At 52.0% G+C, this 19,826-nt stretch overlaps 1 protein-coding gene across 1 annotated transcript in view; it reads right to left on the minus strand.

Annotated features, from left to right (window-relative positions):
• Window positions 1-15,079: 15,079 nt before the first annotated feature.
• LOC310920762 (olfactory receptor 14J1-like) overlaps window positions 15,080-19,826 on the minus strand; it is a gene marked incomplete at its 3' end in the record, with an annotated part of 1,005,486 nt that continues 1,000,739 nt past the window's right edge. The window contains exon 3 of the mRNA XM_083880818.1: window positions 15,080-16,035. Within this exon, the coding sequence (XP_083736944.1) occupies window positions 15,080-16,012 (933 nt within the window). The 5' untranslated portion in view covers window positions 16,013-16,035. The remainder of the gene's footprint in view (window positions 16,036-19,826) is intronic.

Below are 19,826 nucleotides of genomic sequence, written 5' to 3' on the forward strand. Positions count from 1 at the left end.
TTGCTGCTTCTTGACATGGGGACCTGTTCAAGGAAGAGACCGTGACAAGTCAGGGGAGGCTTTCCTGAGCAATCCAAGCCCTTTCTCCCAGTCCAGCCCTTGCCACTCTGTGCCTCCCAATTTCCATTTTCTCAGAGCCCTTCCTACAGCTCTGTGCCTGGAGATCTGCTGCGATCTAGCCCTGATGCTGTGATGAGCAGGGGCTCTGCCCATGGACACTGAGGGATCAGCTCTGCTCTGCAGCAGTGGGGTCATGGGAACAGGGACAGAGACCAGACCTGGTGTTGGACTTTGTCCACCCAAACGGTCCTGAAGCAGAGGAGCTTAGCAACATCTCCTGTCACAGGGCTAAGGAACAGTGATGGCCAAAGGAACTTTTAGATGGTTTTCTGCTGTTTCCAGGGAGATCAGAGGGAACTGTGCAATGCAAGAGCATTGACTGGAACTTATTGAAGGGTCACTTCATCTTTCCCCAGCTGCCCTTTTTGAGATCAAGGGCAGTCATTGTGTTCCCCTGAAAATCAGCCTGACACAGCTGAGAGCAGAGGGACTCACAGCAGAGCAAACTGGCTCAGCCTTTCTCAGAGTCTCCACCCTGCTGCTGGCCCAGGAAACGCATGTTCCTCAGTGTCCCCTGGAGGCAGCTCACAGCTTGGATGGCATCCCCAGGACACACCAAGGGTCTTGTCCATGGCACTGCTGGAGGAGAGTCAGCTCATTCCCAGCCTGCCAGCCTGCCCTGCCCAGAGCTCCCTGGGGCAGAGGGAGCTGGGACACCCCATTGCTGTGCTCAGCCTGCACAGGAGGAGCCCAAGGGCTGGGCCTGAGCCTGCAGCTGGAACTGCCATCCCCAGAGAGCCCCTCAGCAATGCCAGGAGCACCTGGGCAAGGCAAGGAGAGAGAGAGCTGGGCCCTGAGGAAAAGGCTTTCCCTGCCCAGCCCTGCACAGCCCCTGCCAGGCAGCAGCAGTGCAGGACAGTGGCCCTGAGGCCCTGGTCAGCAGGGAATGGGCACATGGCAGGAGAGATGCCCTTCATCTCTGGGGCTGCTCTGCCGGCCCAGGAGGGGACTGAGGGCCCCAAGCCCCCGGGCTGAGGGCTGTGCTGGCTGGGAGGGGACACAGGAGCTGTGCTGCTCAGGGCAGTGTGTGCCCTGCAGGGCAGGGCTGGCAGGTGCCACATGTCCCCTGCAGCAGGGCTTCCCTCAGCACTGCCTCCCTCCCTCCCTGCCCACGGCTCTGCTGCTGGAGCTGTCCCAGCCCGAGCTGTTCCTGTGGGCCCGGGCTCCTTCCCTGCCAGTGCTGCAAGAGCCCAGCCCAGCCCCTGGGCCAGCTCTGCCCTGCAGCTGCTGGGGGCTGCAGGGATGAAAGAACAGCTCCCCCAGGCCTGGGCACCATGGAAAGGTGCTGGTGGATGGATCTGGAGGCTGGGGAGGTGGAGGCACTTGCTGAGGTTCCCAGGAATCCTCAGTGTGATGGCTTAAGGGTCTCAGACCCTGCTCTGCCCTGCACAGCTGAGTTTCCATTGCCACAAAGCTGAGCCAGGGAAAAGTGAGAGCACAGACTGAAGAAAGCAGAGTCTCAAGGAGGAAACTCCTGCCCTGAATCTGCTCATGACAAGTCCATTCAGAAATGACCTGGGCATGAGCTGGAGCTCTGAGCAGCCCTGGCCCACACAGCACCCTCTCCAAAGCAGCCAGACCTGCCCTGGCAGGAGTCACTCTTGCACCCACAGCTCCCCTACACCATCCATGGGGAGCTGCCAGGTAGGCTGAGAGCTGCCCCTGGCAGGTGGCACATCCCCTGGCCTGGCCAAGAGCCCTCAGGGCTGCAGCACCTGCTCTGCACCACAGCCCTGAGCAGCCCTGGCTGCAGCCCCAGCCTCAGCCCCTGCAGCCGTCCCTGGCAGCAGGAGCCGTCCTGCCCTGTCCCTCTGACGGTGCCCAGGGCAGCCCCGCTCTGGAGCACATCCTCCCCCAAAGCAGAAAGGGCAGCAGAGCCATCCTTACAGTGCTGTCAGTCCTGTCCTGGGTCAGGAGATCCCTGCAGCCACCGACTGACTGTGTCAGATTTCTCCATGAAGAAGCTCAGAATTTTCAAAAGGTGTGAAGATTACTCTGTGAGTAATCCCAGAATTTTCCTTGCAGCTGTGTTATGTCTCTGTCTGCTTCCCTGCTCTCAGGTGCCTGCAGGCAGAGCCCTCAGCCCTGCTGGGCTTGGAGAGGAGTTGCTCCTCAGCAGAAATGTCTTTTTGAAGCTCTTCTTGGTTTCCAAGAGGTGCCTCTGTGCCAGGAGCCCGGCCCAGCTCAGCAGCACAGACACAGCACAAGGACTTTAATGAGCCTCAAGGGGCTTTGGTGTTGTTTACATCATTCAGTCCCTGAAAGGGTCTTTAAAAACTTTTCAAGGACTCAAAATGAGATTGAAACTCTGAAGTTTCTTGAAATTTTAATGGGTCCCTGTGAAGGATGTGACTAAGAAAGTGTCCCCAGGTCCCAGCCAGAGCAGAACACTGCAGGCAGTGATGACAGGTGGGGACAAAAAAGGCAAAGGTGTCTCTGATGCTGAGCAAACCTGGATGTGTTTCAGGAATGCCAAGGGCCAAGGCCTGAGCCCCAGCCCCTGACAAGGCACATCCTGTCCCTCCCTCAGTGCTCAGGGCTCTTCCCAGGCCACTGGGATGTGGGAATGTGCAATGCCAAGGGCAGGACCATGGGGCGGCCCCTGCCAGGCTGCTGAGCAGGGCCAAGGAGGCAATGAGGCGCCAGGGCTGCAAGGGTCACTTGTCTCCTGCTCATGGCTCAGGCCCAGGCCCAGCAGCCATGGCCCAAGTGCTGCAGGAGTTGGCTGTGTCAGGGCCTTGCAGCTGCTGCCCATCCCTGTGCCCTGTGCAGCCCAGGCTGTCCTACGGTGTCCATGCCCTGCGCCTCTGTCCCTGCAGGCTGTTGTCATCCCCCGGCTGCCCCACCTGGCTGAGCCCTTCCTTTGCTGACAGCTCTGCCTCCTGCCTGCCTCTGCAAAGCCTTGATTCCAAAATGTTTGATTCCGTTTTTACCGTGCCTGTGAAGCTGTAGCACTGGGACTACTCATGCAGAGCCTGCTGTCTCAGTGAGGATGGTTGGAAGACAAGAAGTCATCTGGCTCAAGAGTGCAGGGATAGATAAAACAAGGAGTGAATCTGGAAAGTTTTGGTATGTTTTATTGAATTGGGTAAAATTTAATAGGCATCTAGCATCTGTATAATTGATACTCTTGGAGAATCATGTGTCAACATAAGATAGGAGTTGGGAGTTATGTCATGTTGGACCTCAGCACTGTATTAATGATGCCATGCCCTGGGAGAGAAATTCCTCTCTTCTTGTGTCCAGTCTGGACCTGCCCAGGTGATGTGTGTGGCATTAGTTCTTTCTCAGGCTGTTTTATACAATGAAGGAGAGCTCCACTCTCTCTGAAACGCCCCATCAAGCCCTACGAGACTTTTCCTATTCTGTCCTCAGTCTTCACCCCACTGAGCCCAGGGCCCTCAGTCTCTATGGGTCACTACCCTGAGGCCTCCAGATCATATCTTTGGAGATTTTTGTGTCCTTTCAATGTCTTTTCAGGTTAAAACATTGTGGTTATCATCCAGGAAATACTGAAATATTTTTATTGGCCTGTAGTAACGGAAGAAGGAGCATCACCTTTAAAATGGTGAAGAATAAATTCAGATTTGACCTAAGAAAGAAATATTTTGTGACAAGGTTGACAAGATGAAAACAAGTTTGTCCATAGCAGTGAATGCCCCATCCCAAGAAATGTTCAAGGTCAGGAGCTTTGACCATCTGTTGCAGTGGTAGTTGTGCCTTCCCACAGCAAAGGGGCTGCAGTAGAAGATATTTTAGGGCAATTACAATTTAAAAAACAAACTATAAAAATAATTAATTTGAGGAAAGTTCTGACATCTCGTCATGAAGGACTCACCAAGGGGGTCATTGGCAGAGATTTCCAGCATGACCTTGACAGCTGAGCATGGGGGGTTCTGCATCAAGGTCTGAGACTCAGGATGGAAATCCACAAGGGGCATTTGGGGAATGTCCAAGATTTCCCATGGGATGTCTAAGAAAGGACCCCAGGAAGGGAGAGGATGGGGGATCAAGGTGGTTTGCTGGGAGGTGATGCTCAGTGCCCATCCCTGGCCATGCCCCACAGCTGATCCCCACAGCCTGTGGCATTTTCCTAAACCCTCCATTGCCAAGAACTGTCTGGGACAAGGCAGCTCTCTCTGCTCTGGGTACCGAGGGATGTCCCAGTGCCAGATACTGGAGTGGGGACCACAAACCATCAGCTCCTGTGTCCTTTGGGGGCCCAGGCACTGGTGAGACTGGTGTGTGTGCACACAGCACTGGTGTGTGTGGGGCTGGGTGTGACCACCAGGGAACATCAAACCAGAGCAGCCAGAGAGCAGCAGAGGCCTGGGAGCTGCTGTGGGAGATCAGCTCCTGCAGGGATCCACATGGTCTGGGTGTCTGTGCAGCTCTGCATCTCATCCTGCCATGGCAGAGCACACAAACAGCCCCTCCCTGTGCCCCTTTCTCCACTGACTGTGCTTTGGCCTGGCCTGGAAACCTCCTGAGGTCCCTCCCAGGAAGAGTCCCTGTGTATTTCCCTCCCCCATGGCTCTGCCCTTCCTGATCCAGCAGCTGTGGGGCAGCAGAGCTGGGGCAGTGCAGGGACAGGGCTGGCTCTGACAGGGCTGTTGTGGGTTAGGAATGGTGCTCTCCAATTTACTACTCCCACTACAAAGACCACATGTCTCCCCAGATTTATATTCCCACCATCATCCTCCACAGCAGAGGGGCTTTCCCTGCCTGGCCCTGCTTGATCTCAGCCCACGTTTCACACTCAGGGATAACCTGGAGATGGTGTCCATGGTTAAATCCACCCCTTGCTCACCAGCCCATCTGGAGGTTGCATCTCAGCCCTGATGACCTGAGGTGTTCTGGGCCCATGGAGCCAGAAATAATTCACCCTTGTGTGGCCAGTCCAGACCCACCTGAGACACTTTAATCCTGGCAGCTCCATCCCCCTGTCCATTGTTGTGCTGCTCTTCAGTGCCCAACTCTTGGGTACGTGAGCATCCACAGGAGGGACTTTCACAGCCAAATTCTCCCATGGGCAGCCATGTCTTGTGTGGGAAAAGACAGTGGCCAGAAAATAGGTTTTTAGGCTTCAGGCAGTCGCTTGAGGCTGTGTTCCACTCTGGCCTGGGAAATCATAAGAAGGAATCCAAACAATCCTTGCAGATATCCCTTTTCCTGACACCTGGTGTTTTTCTACTTTGTGGTTTACTTGCAAGAAAGAATCGAGAGGTGTTTTTCCAAATGACCAATCATATTCATTGTACTAAAACACTGTATAAAAGAGTCTATCTTTCAATAAACTTTTTGCTATAATGTCCTCTGAAGAAACTGGAGATTACCTGTCATTATTTGAGCCATCTGGAATATTAACTTTTCCTGCCAGCTGTGAGCAGAGCTGTGTAAGTGTATGTGACCCTTGCCTGGTGCAGGCTGGGGGCAGGCAAAGGGCCCTTGTCCGAGCTGTGTGCAGAGGAATCCTCAGGGGCCCAGGCCGGGGCTGCTCAGCGGCCGGTGGGTTGTGGTGAGTGGCGGCAGCTGTTGACGCTTCCCTTGGAGCGTCTCCAGGCAGGGAATGTTGGGGGCTGCCAGCGCTGGGGTGTCCCAGAGCCAGTGGAACATTGGAAGGTTGGGGCTGCCCTGCTCCTGGCGCAGGCGGCAGAGCTCTGTCAGCCCCTGGAGAGGACAGCCAGGGCTGTGCAAAGGTGAGAATGGCAGAAGGGGCTGAGCTGAGAGGGAGCCAGAGGGATGACGGAGTCCAGGCACTGGGGGCCTGGGCATCCCTGGCAGGGGTGTGCCAAGGCTCCTGGAGCTGGGGCAGCCTCGGGGCTCTGAGCATTCTCTGGGGAGCCTGGTCAGAGGCCCAGCCCGGCCTGCAGGGGAAGGAGCTTTTGCTGCTCTGGGGCCCGGGGCCGGCCTGGCCCAGGCCCAGCCGTTGCCTGGGCTGCTGTCCCTGCTGGCCCGGGGCCCGGGTGGGAGAGAGAGAGAGAAAAGGGAGGGGATTAACTACCACCAGATGAGGTGAAGTCCTTGTAGCTGTTCACCAATAGATCTGTTGTGTTCTGTAGGGGCAATCTTTGATTTTGGTTAACCTAGCGACTGTTTTTATAGTCTTTTCCAAAGCGACAGGCAGTTGGCCACAGGGTGAGGAGGTCGATGCGATGTTTGTTTTGAGAGAATGAGAACAAGTACAGAACAGACCAGTCCAGCAGCAGGCACAATCAGTCCACCATGACTTGCCCATTGCTCAGGTTCCAATGGGAATTCCTGCCCCGTTTTTGCTCCAGCAAACACACCTGCAGGCAGCACGTGGCAGACATCCCACCTCAGCCAGGCCAGAACTCCTGTGTTGGGGTTTTAGGGGCTTCAGTCTCTGTCCTTGGGGTTTCAGTCTCTGTCCTTGACGACGGTCGTGAGGCAGATGAGGGATCTTTGGACCGTCTCTTACACCACCCTGTGACTCACGATTGTCATCAAGAGAGCTCCATCAACAAGACTCTGCAGTGTTGTTTCATAGTTCAATGTTGGTAACATATCCCAGAAAACAGACAGAGCAAAAAATTCAAAGAGAGGAAAGAAACAAGGAAAAAAATAGGAAACAATAAACAATTAAAACCAAATAATCAATCAAAACAAAAATCAATTCAATATATATATATTCAAATTTCTTATCAAAATTTTTCCTCTTACTTTAATATAATCCATTTTACAATCCATCATTCTGGCTTACTCATGTAGTTCATCTTGTGTTCATCCCAATAGCCTTAGGGATGTCCACAGGGGAGGGGATATTGACCAAATTTTGTGCATTCATTATAGATGTCAATTGTGTTAACTGTTTCATCATTCTCCAATTCATAATGAATAGGATTGCTGATAAAACAAAACCAATCAAAACTAAATTCAAAAGAACAACAATAGGATGACACAATTTGTTCAGGACACTTGTGGCAGTAGGTGACCACCCAAAAAGAGTATTCCACTGTTGCCCGATCCAAAGAAGACACAAACAACCGAAGTCGTTTATGCGGTGCTTTATTGAGGGCCCGGGAGCCTGTGGACTAGCGTCCAAAGACAGAGCCCCATCTCACAGAAAAATCACAGGGTTTTTATATGTTTCTTTACATGATTTCTTCATCATAACAAATTTTTACTTCATTTCTACTACCTGGTACAATAATCTCTCTGACATTTAAGTTTCTGCCAAAAGGTACACTCCCTCCAAAAGGTACATTCTCTAGATAAATGAGATACATTCTCTAGATAAATGGATACACTCCTTAAGATAAGTGATTATCTCTTAGCTACGCTGCTTACATTGCAAAATCTGACAAAATCTGCTATAACAGTTCATCTACAGGTTACATGCGGCCTACCAAACCTTAGCATGACTACTACTAATGTCAATTAAGTGTCAGCTATTAAGGTTTACTACTATCTAAATACAGTTTATTGAATCAAATGGCAACACCACCATCTGTGTTTGTTATCTTTTCTTACCCTTTCATAAACACGATAAATTTCTTTTATGCTGTGATGAAAAGTTACCAAGGTTTTCTCTCAGTTTTCTTGATCTTTTCCAAAATTCTGATTCAATTGTGATGAAACAACAATTGCTTTACCAAAGTTTCATCCCAATGGGGTTGAACTAGGCAATAGTTTGTGGATCAGTGTATAACTGGATTGTAAAAGGTGATAAGAAGTAACTGGAGCTAAATAAGAAAAAATCACATTCTGTGATTTTGGTAAAGTTACAAACACAAAAATCTGAATGATTTTTAGAATCCACTACTACATTTTCTACAAATACAACATCACAAGCAGTTCTCAAGCACATCCATTGCCTAGATACATAAGCACTGTTTCAGGAGTCTCATTAGGATGAACTTCAAAATGACAGATATTTTATCTTGTGTCCAAACAAATGCCTTGAGCTATAGTTGCATTACTTTCACAAACACTTGTTGTTCCCAAGCAATACAAGATTCTAAATTAACACTTTGCCATTTCTCACCAATTTGACGTGCCCATTCTCTGTGCCCAAAAGGATAGAGAATAGCTTCCTCATGGTTCAATCCTAATGCAATGATAGGGAATATCCAATATACTGAAGCATTACAAATGGTTAACACAAAAGCTGTGGCTGTGTTTGTAATGGGGTTGTAAGTAAAATTCACTAAGTTCCACCAGGATTGAAATTCTCTTTCAAGATCAGTGGCACTGTCCCAATTTTTTTTTCCGTATTGCAGTAGGAAAAATGCCTTCTTCACCCTCTCTTATAATTGAGGCAGCAACTGACTGCATCAGAGCCTGGATGCAGCTGAAAGCCAAGGAAATGTTACTTTGAGCAACACCAAGTGCGTCAATGATTAATTTGTGGTCATTCACATTTATCTTTTCCCAGTTTGGTAATACGTTTGATAACAGCCACTGATGGATTCCCAAAGCCAATAAGGACAACTGCAGTATTTGTTGTAATTTGGTCAAATCTCTAGTGGTGGCAACCAATTTATTCATTAGTACTTCTGAATCAATACTATTCAGAATTCCCAATCCTCTTCCCAAAACGCTAGTAATGTCTCTTGGCATTATTTTTTAGAAAGGCTCCACTTTTGCAACCAGGTCATCCAGCCCTTGAAGGAAGTTTGCAGAAAAGGCAAACAAGTTGGCTGAATCTCTGAAACATTATTTTGCATCAGCAGTTTGACTTTTTTAAGAGACCATGCCAGATTTAACAATAGTTGTTGGCCTGTTTTCCTGATTATATATGTCCAATTTCAAAAATTCTCAGGCTCAGCATAAGCGGTGATTGAGCTTGAGTGTTGGTTCTGACTGTAACAGGGTGGGCTATGGCATTTATTTTAAACTTAAAAGAAAGCCCTTCAATATTATAGGTCCAAAGACAAACCACCTCCACGGTTTGTTCTAATGTAAAGTTATGCCAGCAATCCTGTACACTTGGGTGTGTACAAACCTTTTCATGCTTATTTGTCTGATTTGTCAAAATGCTGATTAAAATTGCCTTTCTGTGGGTAGTTCCATTAATCATTTGACATCCTATTCTATTTTCTTCCCTTATTATCCCTTGAAGTTGCCAGGTTTTTAGTTTTTCCCATTCCTGCCTAGTGTATATCTGATTTTCATGCATGATGACGTCGTGGTTGCCTCACTGCTGCTTGCACTGGCCAGCCCTGGGACCACGGCAACACCGGGGCCTTTTAGCCTAGAGAGCAGAGCCTCAGCTATGGCACAGTAGAAATGAAGAACGGGACTCTCAGAGGTAGACAACTGGGGTTTATTCCAGAGCCCAGGGTCGTGCCTCAGGAGAGACTCTGAGCACCTGAGTGCACCAACTTTTAAAGGGGGGAGGATCTCAGGGGAGAGTAGAGCAAGGGACCAATGAGGATAAAACAAGGAGTGCCTCAGGGTGTGGCAATCATATGCAACAGCCAAACAGATAAAACTGGGAGGGAGACTCCTGGATCCTGACCAACCACCTGGAGCCTCTCCTGGAACATTCCAGGCATGGGGTGAGAGACCCCAGAGTGACTGGCAAGACCAGAGGATTATATAACTCATGACTGACAGTTAACGGATCATGGGGGAAATCAACTGGGAGAAACATGGAGGGGGTACATAGAACAGACTATTATACATTGAAACCAATGAACAACACACCCTGCAAATGGGGATAAACTGTTAGAGTCCTTCACGCACCACCACAACAACAGTTGATTGGTTTAAATCCTTCACATCACTATACTTTCCCATGTATCCAGTAAAATGAATGAACGCTTGGGACCAAAGCCATTCAATATCATATTGGCTAGAGGTGCTCTTAGTCCCTTCTACCCTTTGGGATGTAACCACTGTACTCAATATGGGCTTTGCTAGAGCATCTATCTTATATTTATGAACTAGGCCTTTCAGACCTGACTGATTTGCCTGGTTATTTTGCCTGGTTATAATTACATGTCACATAAGTTAATTTGGTTAAAATAAAACAATACCAGCAGTCAGTTGATTCATTTTTACATTCTTTTGTAATTGCAACATTGTTGGCCCTGAGGTCTAAGGAGTAGTTACCAACATACTCCTGATTACAACACAATACAAAGGAGGGTTTTGTCGCTAGATGGAGACAAAATGAAAGACATTAAGGCAGTCAGTTTCAGAGCAAAAAGAGAGAGTAGTTTATTTTTTATTTGGATTTATATAGATTTTTGACAATGGCCAGGGACTGGACAGACAAGAGTGCCACCTCTCTGACCCCACTGTTCAAATTAGAAGTCCATCAAGAAAGGAATGTTAAACAATCACTTTGTTTACCTAAAAGTCCGTGAGAAACTCCACTAACAAAAATGCAAACATCAGAAGGCTGAAAAAGATCAGGGTGAGGTCTCATCCTTTTTCTGTTAAAAAAAAGAGAAAAAGAAAAATGAACAATGTTCAGTCTCTGCTTGTGGAGGGACCATTGGAGTGATCACTCGCTTCGTCTGCATCTGAGTCATCACTCGATGGCTCATCCACTTGATGACTTTCATTTTGGTCACCGTCTCCAGTTTGCCCATCAGCCAGATTTTGCCTTTGCTGTCACAGGTCAGGACGAACACACTTCGCAGGTACCCAGTGCACCCCAGTATCTGTGGGTACACAGGCATACCCACACCCCGAAGCCATAAGGTCATAGGGACCCTCCCACTGTTTGATGACTAAATTCTGCACCCAAACCTTTGCTCAAGGCTGATGCATCTCGTCCGAAGCCTGCAACAAAAGGTGATGGTTCAACATGACCGGTACCATACGGTGATTGATGGTATACAAAGCTTTTGCCAACCGACTGTACAGGGTTACACCCTGCATTCCCCGTTTTTGTTTTTGAAGAACCCATTTCAAAGTACCATGAGTACATTCTACAATAGCGTGACCAATTGGAGAATGAGGGATACCAAACTTGTGTGACACACCCCACAACTGCAGGAACTGCTGCACCTTCTGCAAGGCGTATCCCGGACCATTGTTGGTCTTCACAGCAGAAGGTATGCCTGGATTGGCAAAGGCCTGCCTCCAATGACAATGACATTGTGGGTCTTTTCTCCCGTGTGAGCCGAACCACACATTGCAGAGGAGAGCAACACGCCTCTGGCAGTTAAATCATCCACCTGTCGCTCAACTGAAGCCATCAGCCTCCCTGCAAACTTCAAAAAAGGTTCATCTGTTCCCTGAAAAATCGTGGTAAATGTCTGCTTCAGTGCAGACATCTCCATTGTCTGTACCAAGGCTGCCATGCCAAGTCTTTGACACTGCTCAGCACCAAGGGCTCATAGGCAATCTCCCTATACACATCAGCAAATTCACCTACACCTATAAATATGTCTGACCTGACCCCATACGTAGGGTCATCCTGACGAGCCATCCGATTCTGTGCTGCAGCAGTTTCAGCCAATTGAGTCCATTTAGACTCAAACATGTCATATTCGACCGGCTGAAAAAGAACCTTGGCCAAACACCAAATGTCATAGGGAGGTAACATGTCTGTGTCTATCAGTCGTAGCATTTGCATCATCTCTGGAGACCCCAGACTGTGTTTACCAATCCTATCGCGAAGATCAACCAGTGCCTGCCACGAGAAATGGGCATGTTTCTTTCGGCCAGCATCTTTCACCACAGGGAAAGCTTGCAGCCTGACTGGCGAAACATCATTGTTCTCTGAATCCTGTCCCATGTGTTCCACGGGGACAGGGGCGAGAGCCCATCTCGCAGCACCTGCAGAGCTAGAGGATCCATCTTTGCCCTGCAGGGGGCACCATGCCGAACCACGGCCACCCACAGCATCAGCCTTGGTGCGGACACCCTCCCAAAACCGTGCGCAGTCTCACGGCCAGGCCGTCACCCGGCATGGGGGCAGGGTCCAATGACCAGCTGAAGGGGACTCAGCGTCCCGAGACCCCGTGCCATGGGAGAACACCTGTCTTTCATTGGCTCCGCCATCCCGTCCTTTAAAAGTGAACATCGCGGGGCTGGCTGCCACCTCTGCGTCAGAGGCCAAAGCGTGTAAAGCGCTGTCCTGGCTCAGCGCGGGGGGGAGCGCAGCACTGGGGGGAGCATGTCCCGCCTCACCACGGCACTGCCCCACGCTGCCTTCACAGGCGCTGGCGATTCAGGGGGAGAAGAAATCATGGGGGAGGGGCTGCGATCCACACAAGAACGAGGGGGGCTTGGGGAGGGCGACGAGCTCTTCGGCGAAACCGCCTGAAGACAACCTGAACGCCGCCTCATCCCAGGATTCCTGTCCGGCGGAGCCGCAGCTGCGGGGAGGGGGGGTGTTGGAACCGCCCCCAACAAGGTCCCTTCGGCTGCACAGACTCCAATGGTGGCCGTCCGGTGCTCCCGCTGTGGGGTGGACACCTCGCTCTCCGAGGCTGAGCCCCCCTGCGCGGACCGCGGCTGTGCTCCAGGCTGCCTGAACTGTGCGCACTCTGCAAATCCCTGCTACGCAGGTCCGGGGCTGCGCCATCCACCTCCACCAGGTATCTCATAGAGATACCACAATGCGGACAATCCGCAGTCACCATCCTGTTTTCCTGGTCCAAGCGTGCCTTCGGCGCTTCCAGCACCGGGAACGCATAGGGAGGGGAAGTGGAGAGATCAATCCCCTGCTGCCTCCGTGGCTTAGAACTCAGGTGCGTCGGTTCCGCAGGGCGTCCACAAGCCCCAGAATCTCCTGCACCCAAATGCCTATGAGGCGCGGGTACAGGTGGAGTCTGCACCGGGGACTCCAAGCCCACCTCAGCAGCTACACTGATGGAGGGCAAGCTGCCCTCACTGCTGCGCCTGCGTGGAGCAGGAATCAGTCTTCCTGCTGACTTTGCAGGGGCGCGGGAGGTATCCAGTAAAGCCTCCGCACTCCAGCACCGCCTGTGAGGAGCAGAAACAGGAGAAACAGCCTCACCGTTTTCCCTGGCCTCCAGCCTGGAAGAAAATATCAGGCTGGAGTCATCCTTTGAGGCCTCAGAACCGGGAGATTGCAAATTATCCAGCACCCTTACCAGCCTTTTCCAAGTAGTCAACAATCTCAGAGACTCCACGCTCCCGTCTTCAGTAAAAACCTGAAGCAGCTCATCTCCCAGGGACTGCCATTCTGCCGCCAAAAAATCAGCTTCAGGGCTGCAAAAAAACCCATGGGGTCTAGCGTAATAAAACAACCCCTGGACGTCCCTTTTGGGAACACAGATTCCCTCCTTCTGTAGGACCTGAAACCAAAGGTCCAACTCGAGGGCATCACCCTCTGAGGAAGGGGAAGAGACCATATCTTTTACCACTAGTTACCTCAGACACACAACAAATGCATTCTCCACACTGGGCACAAACGCAGTCTGGACACGGAAGGGTCCAACTGATGTGCAGTTCCCATGCTAGGTCACCAGATGTCACTATCCCGGACACACAAAAGACACACAGGCAGCAGCAGGTCAAGCAGCAAAGATTCTAATTTAATGTCTGACTCTATCCTTATATACACTTTGTACAGAAGGCCAAATATTGGCCAAAAGGGTCATCACCTTATGAACATCATTGGTGGAAATGACCATCAATCACATTCCTCCTCCTAGAGAAGAAATATGTAAACATAGGTAAGTTCCAAAAATACATATAGTTTACATGAAGCAGTGTGAGAATGCTACTACAAAGGTTCGAAAACTCCGAGGCAAGAAAATTCAGGGCGACAACGGGGGTGCTCAGGCCTGCTCTGGGCACTGCAAACAGGGGCTCCTGAGCCAGTGCTGCCCTGTCTGTGCCTGCAAGGATGTGGCACCTGTGTGAGCTGGGGGAGAGGCCAGGGCTGCAGAGGGGGGATGTTGTTGGCAGGTGCATGAGGACGCTCTGGGACGCTGCCCTGGGGTGTCCAGTGCAGTGGGGATGGATCAGCCCCTGCTCTGCTGCTCCTTCCCATCTCCCCCAGGGCCCTTGCAGAGCCCCAGCCATGCTGTTTGCCCTCACCCTGCCCAGGGCCACCCTGGGGCTGCTCACGGGGCTTTTCCCTGCTGAGCCTTGGCCTGGGCGTGTTCTGGAGAGAGCCTGGGCAAGGAGCCTGGAGCCCCCAGGCCCTGCCCTGAGGCGTCAGCGCTGCCCCAGCAGTGCCCATGGCCTGTCCCTGCTGCAGCCCCGGCACTGCCACCCCCAGCCCTGTGCCCGGCCCCGAGAGCCCTCAGGCCCTACAGCAACACCAGGGCCAGGAGGGCAGCGGGGCAGGGCCACGGGAGCAGCACTGGCAACACCAAGGGCTGCTGGTGCTGGGCACAGCTGCTGTGCCAGCCCTGATCTGCCCCAGCTCTGCACACAGACATTGCTGCTGTAGTCGCAGAGAAGGTAAAAAAAGACAGATTTCTGGAGAAGACTTTGCTGGGTCATTTAGTTCGTTTAAACATACTGAGAGCAAAGCTCATTAACACACTCCTTGGTGACAGTGGAGATGTGTTACCCCTGCCTTTAGAGGGGCAACACATTGTGACGTGGGAGTGGACCTTCACAGAGGACAGCAGGCAGCAGCTTGGTGAATCATGGAAAGCTCTTTATTATCTGACTCCAAAGGCTTATATACATTTTGTACAGAGGGCCAAGACTGGCCCAAGGAGATTACAACCTCCTGACTCCATTGATCAATAATACCATCAGTCAAGTTCTCTCTCAGAGAACAAGAATGCAAAATATAGAGATAAATTCTAAGAATATAATATTGTTTACATGAAGCAGCGTGAGAAGCTGCTGCAAAGACTCAAACCCTTGAAGGCAAGAAATTCAGGGACGACAGAGATGGAGAGAAACAAAATGGCAAAACCTGCTACCCTTCTTCATAGACAATATTAAAAATATAAAACAAAGGAAAAAACCTCCAAAATTAAACCAACAAGAATTATCAAAGATTACTTTCAATACATGTGATTTGAAGAAACTGGCAATCAAGTTAATGTTTCTGAAATTGCCCAGTGATCAGTCTCCACACTACAGCCTTGAGCTCCTGGTTCCTCAGGCTGTAGATCAGGGGGTTCAGGGCTGGAGGCACCACCGAGTAGAGAACTGACAGGGCCAGAACCAGGGATGGGGAGGAGATGGAGGGGGGCTTCAGGTAGGCAAATATGCCAGTGCTGAGAAACAGGGAGACCACAGACAGGTGAGGGAGGCAGGTGGAAAAGGCTTTGTGCCGTCCCTGCTCAGAGGGGATCCTCAGCACAGCCCTGAAGATCTGAACATAGGAGAAAACAATGAACACAAAACACCCAAAAGCTAAACAGACACTAACAGCAAGAAGGCCAAGTTCCCTGAGTTTGGAGTGTGAGCAGGAGAGCTTGAGGATGTGTGGGATTTCACAGAAGAACTGGCCCAGGGCATTGCCATGGCACAGGGGCAGGGAAAATGTATTGGCCGTGTGCAGCAGTGAATAGATAAAGCCACTGGCCCAGGCAGCTGCTGCCATGTGGGCACAAGCTCTGCTGCCCAGGAGGGTCCCGTAGTGCAGGGGTTTGCAGATGGACACGTAACGGTCGTAGCACATGATGGTCAGGAGGAAAACCTCTGCTGAAATGAAAAACAGAAACAGAAATAGCTGTGCAGCACATCCTGTGTAGGAGATGTTCCTGGTGTCCCAGAGGGAATTGTGCATGGCTTTGGGGACAGTGGTGAGGATGGAGCCCAGGTCGGTGAGGGCCAGGTGGAGCAGGAAGAAGAACATGGGGCTGTGCAGGTGGTGGCTGGAGGCCACGGCGCTGATGACGAGGCCGTTGCCCAGGAGGGCAGCCAGGGAGATGGCCAGGAAGAGGCAGAAGTGCAGGAGCTGCAGCTGCCTCGTGTCTGCCAATGGGAGAAGGAGGAAGTGGCTGATGGAGCTGCTGTTGGACATTTGCTGTGTCTGGACATCCCAACCTGCAGAAAGTGGAAAGATAGTGACGTTTGAATGGAGATGTCTCAAAGAAAAGTCAAAACCTCTTCTCAGAGACAGTTTCCTTCCAGTAAACACCTCCCCCTTGTCTCTGTCTAAGAGAACTTCCTTCAGCTTGGTTGCTGGAGTCCTGATTGCTGTTGGCCCATGTTCATTGAGGGGCTAGACCCCGACCTGCAGGACACCTGGGAGTCAGCCCTGAGCCCCAGTCAGTGCAGGGGAACAGTGAAGGCAGGGGCCAGTCCTGGTGTTTGAACTTGGATAAAGAATCTCCTCCTAAGGCACGGGAGCAGCCAGGGTGAAAGGGATGGGAATTGCAGGAGTCAGAACGAGAGATTCTGCTGCACCTGGGGAGAACAGAGAGTCCAGTGAAGCAGGAGGATTGTCTGAGCCTTAGTCAAGACTGAGGGGAGCTGCTCTGTCCCTGCTGCCCTGGACTTGCACTTTTCTGAGCTCCACTCCCGTGTTACCCTGGAGAGCCAGGAGACACTGCTGAGAGCAGAGGGATCCCTGGCACACAAAGTGGCTCCTGCCTTTCCCAGAGTCAGAGAGAGTCAGCTCATTCCCAGCCTGCCAGCCTGCCCTGCCCAGAGCTCCCTGGGGCAGAGGGAGCTGGGACACCCCATTGCTGTGCTCAGCCTGCACAGGAGGAGCCCAAGGGCTGGGCCTGAGCCTGCAGCTGGAACTGCCATCCCCAGAGAGCCCCTCAGCAATGCCAGGAGCACCTGGGCAAGGCAAGAAGAGAGAGAGCTGGGCCCTGAGGAAAAGGCTTTCCCTGCCCAGCCCTGCACAGCCCCTGCCAGGCAGCAGCAGTGCAGGACAGTGGCCCTGAGGCCCTGGTCAGCAGGGAATGGGCACATGGCAGGAGAGATGCCCTTCATCTCTGGGGCTGCTCTGCCGGCCCAGGAGGGGACTGAGGGCCCCGAGCCCCCGGGCTGAGGGCTGTGCTGGCTGGGAGGGGACACAGGAGCTGTGCTGCTCAGGGCAGTGTGTGCCCTGCAGGGCAGGGCTGGCAGGTGCCACATGTCCCCTGCAGCAGGGCTTCCCTCAGCACTGCCTCCCTCCATCCCTGCCCATGGCTCTGCTGCTGGAGCTGTCCCAGCCCGAGCTGCTCCTGTGGGCCCGGGCTCCTTCCATGCCAGTGCTGCCAGAGCCCAGCCCAGCCCCTGGGCCAGCTCTGCCCTGCAGCTGCTCGGGGCTGCTGGGATGAAAGAACAGCTCCCCCAGGCCTGGGCACCATGGAAAGGTGCTGGTGGATGGATCTGGAGGCTGGGGAGGTGGAGGCACTTGCTGAGGTTCCCAGGAATCCTCAGTGTGATGGTTTAAGAGCCTCAGTCTCTGCCCTGCCCTGCACAGCTGAGTTTCAATTGCCACCAACCTGAGCCATAGAAAAGGGGAAGCACAGATTCAGGAAAGCAGAGACTCAGGCAGGAAGCTCATGCTCAGAATGAGCTCATGACAAGTCCCCTCAGGAATGACCTGGGCATGAGCTGGAGCTCTGAGCAGCCCTGGCCCACACAGCACCCTCTCCATAGCAGCCAGACCTGCCCTGGCAGGAGTCACTCCTTGCACCCACAGCTCCTCTCCACCATCCATGGGAGCTCCCAGGCAGGCTGAGAGCTGCCCCTGGCAGGTGGCAGATCCCCTGGCCTGGCCAAGAGCCCTCAGGGCTGCAGCACCTGCTCTGCACCACAGCCCTGGGCAGCCCTGGCTGCAGCCCCAGCCTCAGCCCCTGCAGCCATCCCTGGCAGCAGGAGCCGTCCTGCCTTGTCCCTCTGACGGTGCCCAGGGCAGCCCCGCTCTGGAGCACATCCTCCCCCAAAGCAGAAAGGGCAGCAGAGTCATCCTTACAGTGTTGTCAGTCCTGTCCTGGGTCAGCTTTAGGAGATCCCTGCAGCCACAGACTGACTGTGTCAGAAGTGGTTAAGATTTCTCCATGAAAAAGCCAAGAATTGTCCTAGCTGCTTTGACCCTCTGTCTGCCTCACTGTTCTCAGGTACCTGCAGGCAATGTCCTCAGCCCTGCTGGGCTGGGAGAGAAGCTGCTCCTCAGGAGAAATGTCTTTTTGTAGCTCTTCTTGATTGCCAGGATCTACCTCTGTGCCAGGAGCCCAGCCCAGCTCAGCAGCACAGATGCAGCGCAAGAACTTTAATGAGCGTCTTGGGGCTTTGGTGTTGTTTACAGTGGTATCAATCCCTGAGAGTGTCTTCAAAAAACTTCTCAAGAATTCAAAGAGAGAATCAAACTCCAAAGTTCCTTGAAGTTTTAATGGGTTCCATTGAGGGACACAATTGAGAAAGTGTCCCCAGGTTCCAGTTAGAGCAGAACAGTGCAGGCAGTGATGACAGGTGGGGACAAACAAGGCAAAGGTGTCTCTGATGCTGAGCAAACCTGGATGTGTTTCAGGAATGCAAAGGGCCAAGGCCTGAGCCCCAGCCCCTGCCAAGGCACATCCTGTCCCTCCCCTCAGTGCTCAGGGCTCTTCCCAGGCTACTGGGATGTGGGGATGTGCAATGCCAAGGGCAGGACCATGGGGCGGCCCCTGCCAGGCTGCTGAGCAGGGCCAAGGAGGCAATGAGGCCCCCAGAGCTGCAAGGGTCACTTGTCTCCTGCTCATGGCTCAGGCCCAGGCCCAGCAGCCATGGCCCAAGTGCTGCAGGAGTTGGCTGTGTCAGGGCCTTGCAGCTGCTGCCCATCCCTGTGCCCTGTGCAGCCCAGGCTGTCCTACGGTGTCCATGCCCTGCGCCTCTGTCCCTGCAGGCTGTCGTCATCCCCCGGCTGCCCCACCTGGCTGGGCCCTTCCTTTGCTGACAGCTCTGCCACCTGCCTGCCTCTGCCTGGCCACACACAGCCTTGGACTTGGAACCAAAATGGTTAATTCCATTTTTGCCGTGCCTGTGAGCATTTAACATAAGGAACAAGTCATGCAGGGCCTGCGTTCCCTGCAAGGACGGTTGGAAAAGAAGGAGACATCTGGCTCAAGAGTGCAGTGGCCATAAAAACAAGGACTTAGTCTGGAAACTTGAGATGGATTTTATGGAAATTGATAAATTGTAATACGGATTTAGTGACTCTGTAAGCAATACACTTGTAGAAAAAGTGTCCACATAGGGTTAGGAATTACCCCACGGATAACCTCAGGGCTGAATAAGTGATGCCCTCTCAAACACCACATTAGTGTTAAGGAGTTGTATTCTGATCGTTTGAACATTTGCTGACAGCAGAGGCTCATGGAACCAAGGGGTCAGCCGGGCCACCTTGGAACCTCATGGAACAAAGGGTCTATTGTGATGCAGTAGAACCCCATGGAACCAAAGGTCCATTTTGTCCTAGCAAGGCCTAATGTAACCAAGAGACCATTGTGACAGTATGGAAGTTCATGGAACCATGGGTCCATTTTCACAGTGTGGGGCTGCATGGAACCAATGGTCCATTGTGACACCGCAGAACCTTCTGGAATCAAGGTGATCATGTTATGCTTTGGAACCTCATGGAACAAAGGATCCATGGGAACACTGCAGAACTCAGACCATCGTTGACAGTGCAAAGGCTCATGGAACCAAAAGTCCATTGTGGCTCTGTAGGGATTCATAGGAATCAAGGAGACCATTTGGACACTGTGAGGCCTCATGGAACCAGCTGCCACTGTGACACAGCAGGGCCACATGGAGCCAAAGGGCCATTCCACATGACACTCTGGGGTCCTGTGGAACCAGTGGGACCACAGTGACACTGTGGAATTCCATGGAACAAAGAGGCCATTCTGATTCTACTT

This window comes from Zosterops lateralis (genome assembly GCF_965231275.1).
Source record: "Zosterops lateralis genome assembly, chromosome: 31".
In the NCBI taxonomy this organism is placed as follows: Eukaryota; Metazoa; Chordata; class Aves; order Passeriformes; family Zosteropidae; genus Zosterops; species Zosterops lateralis.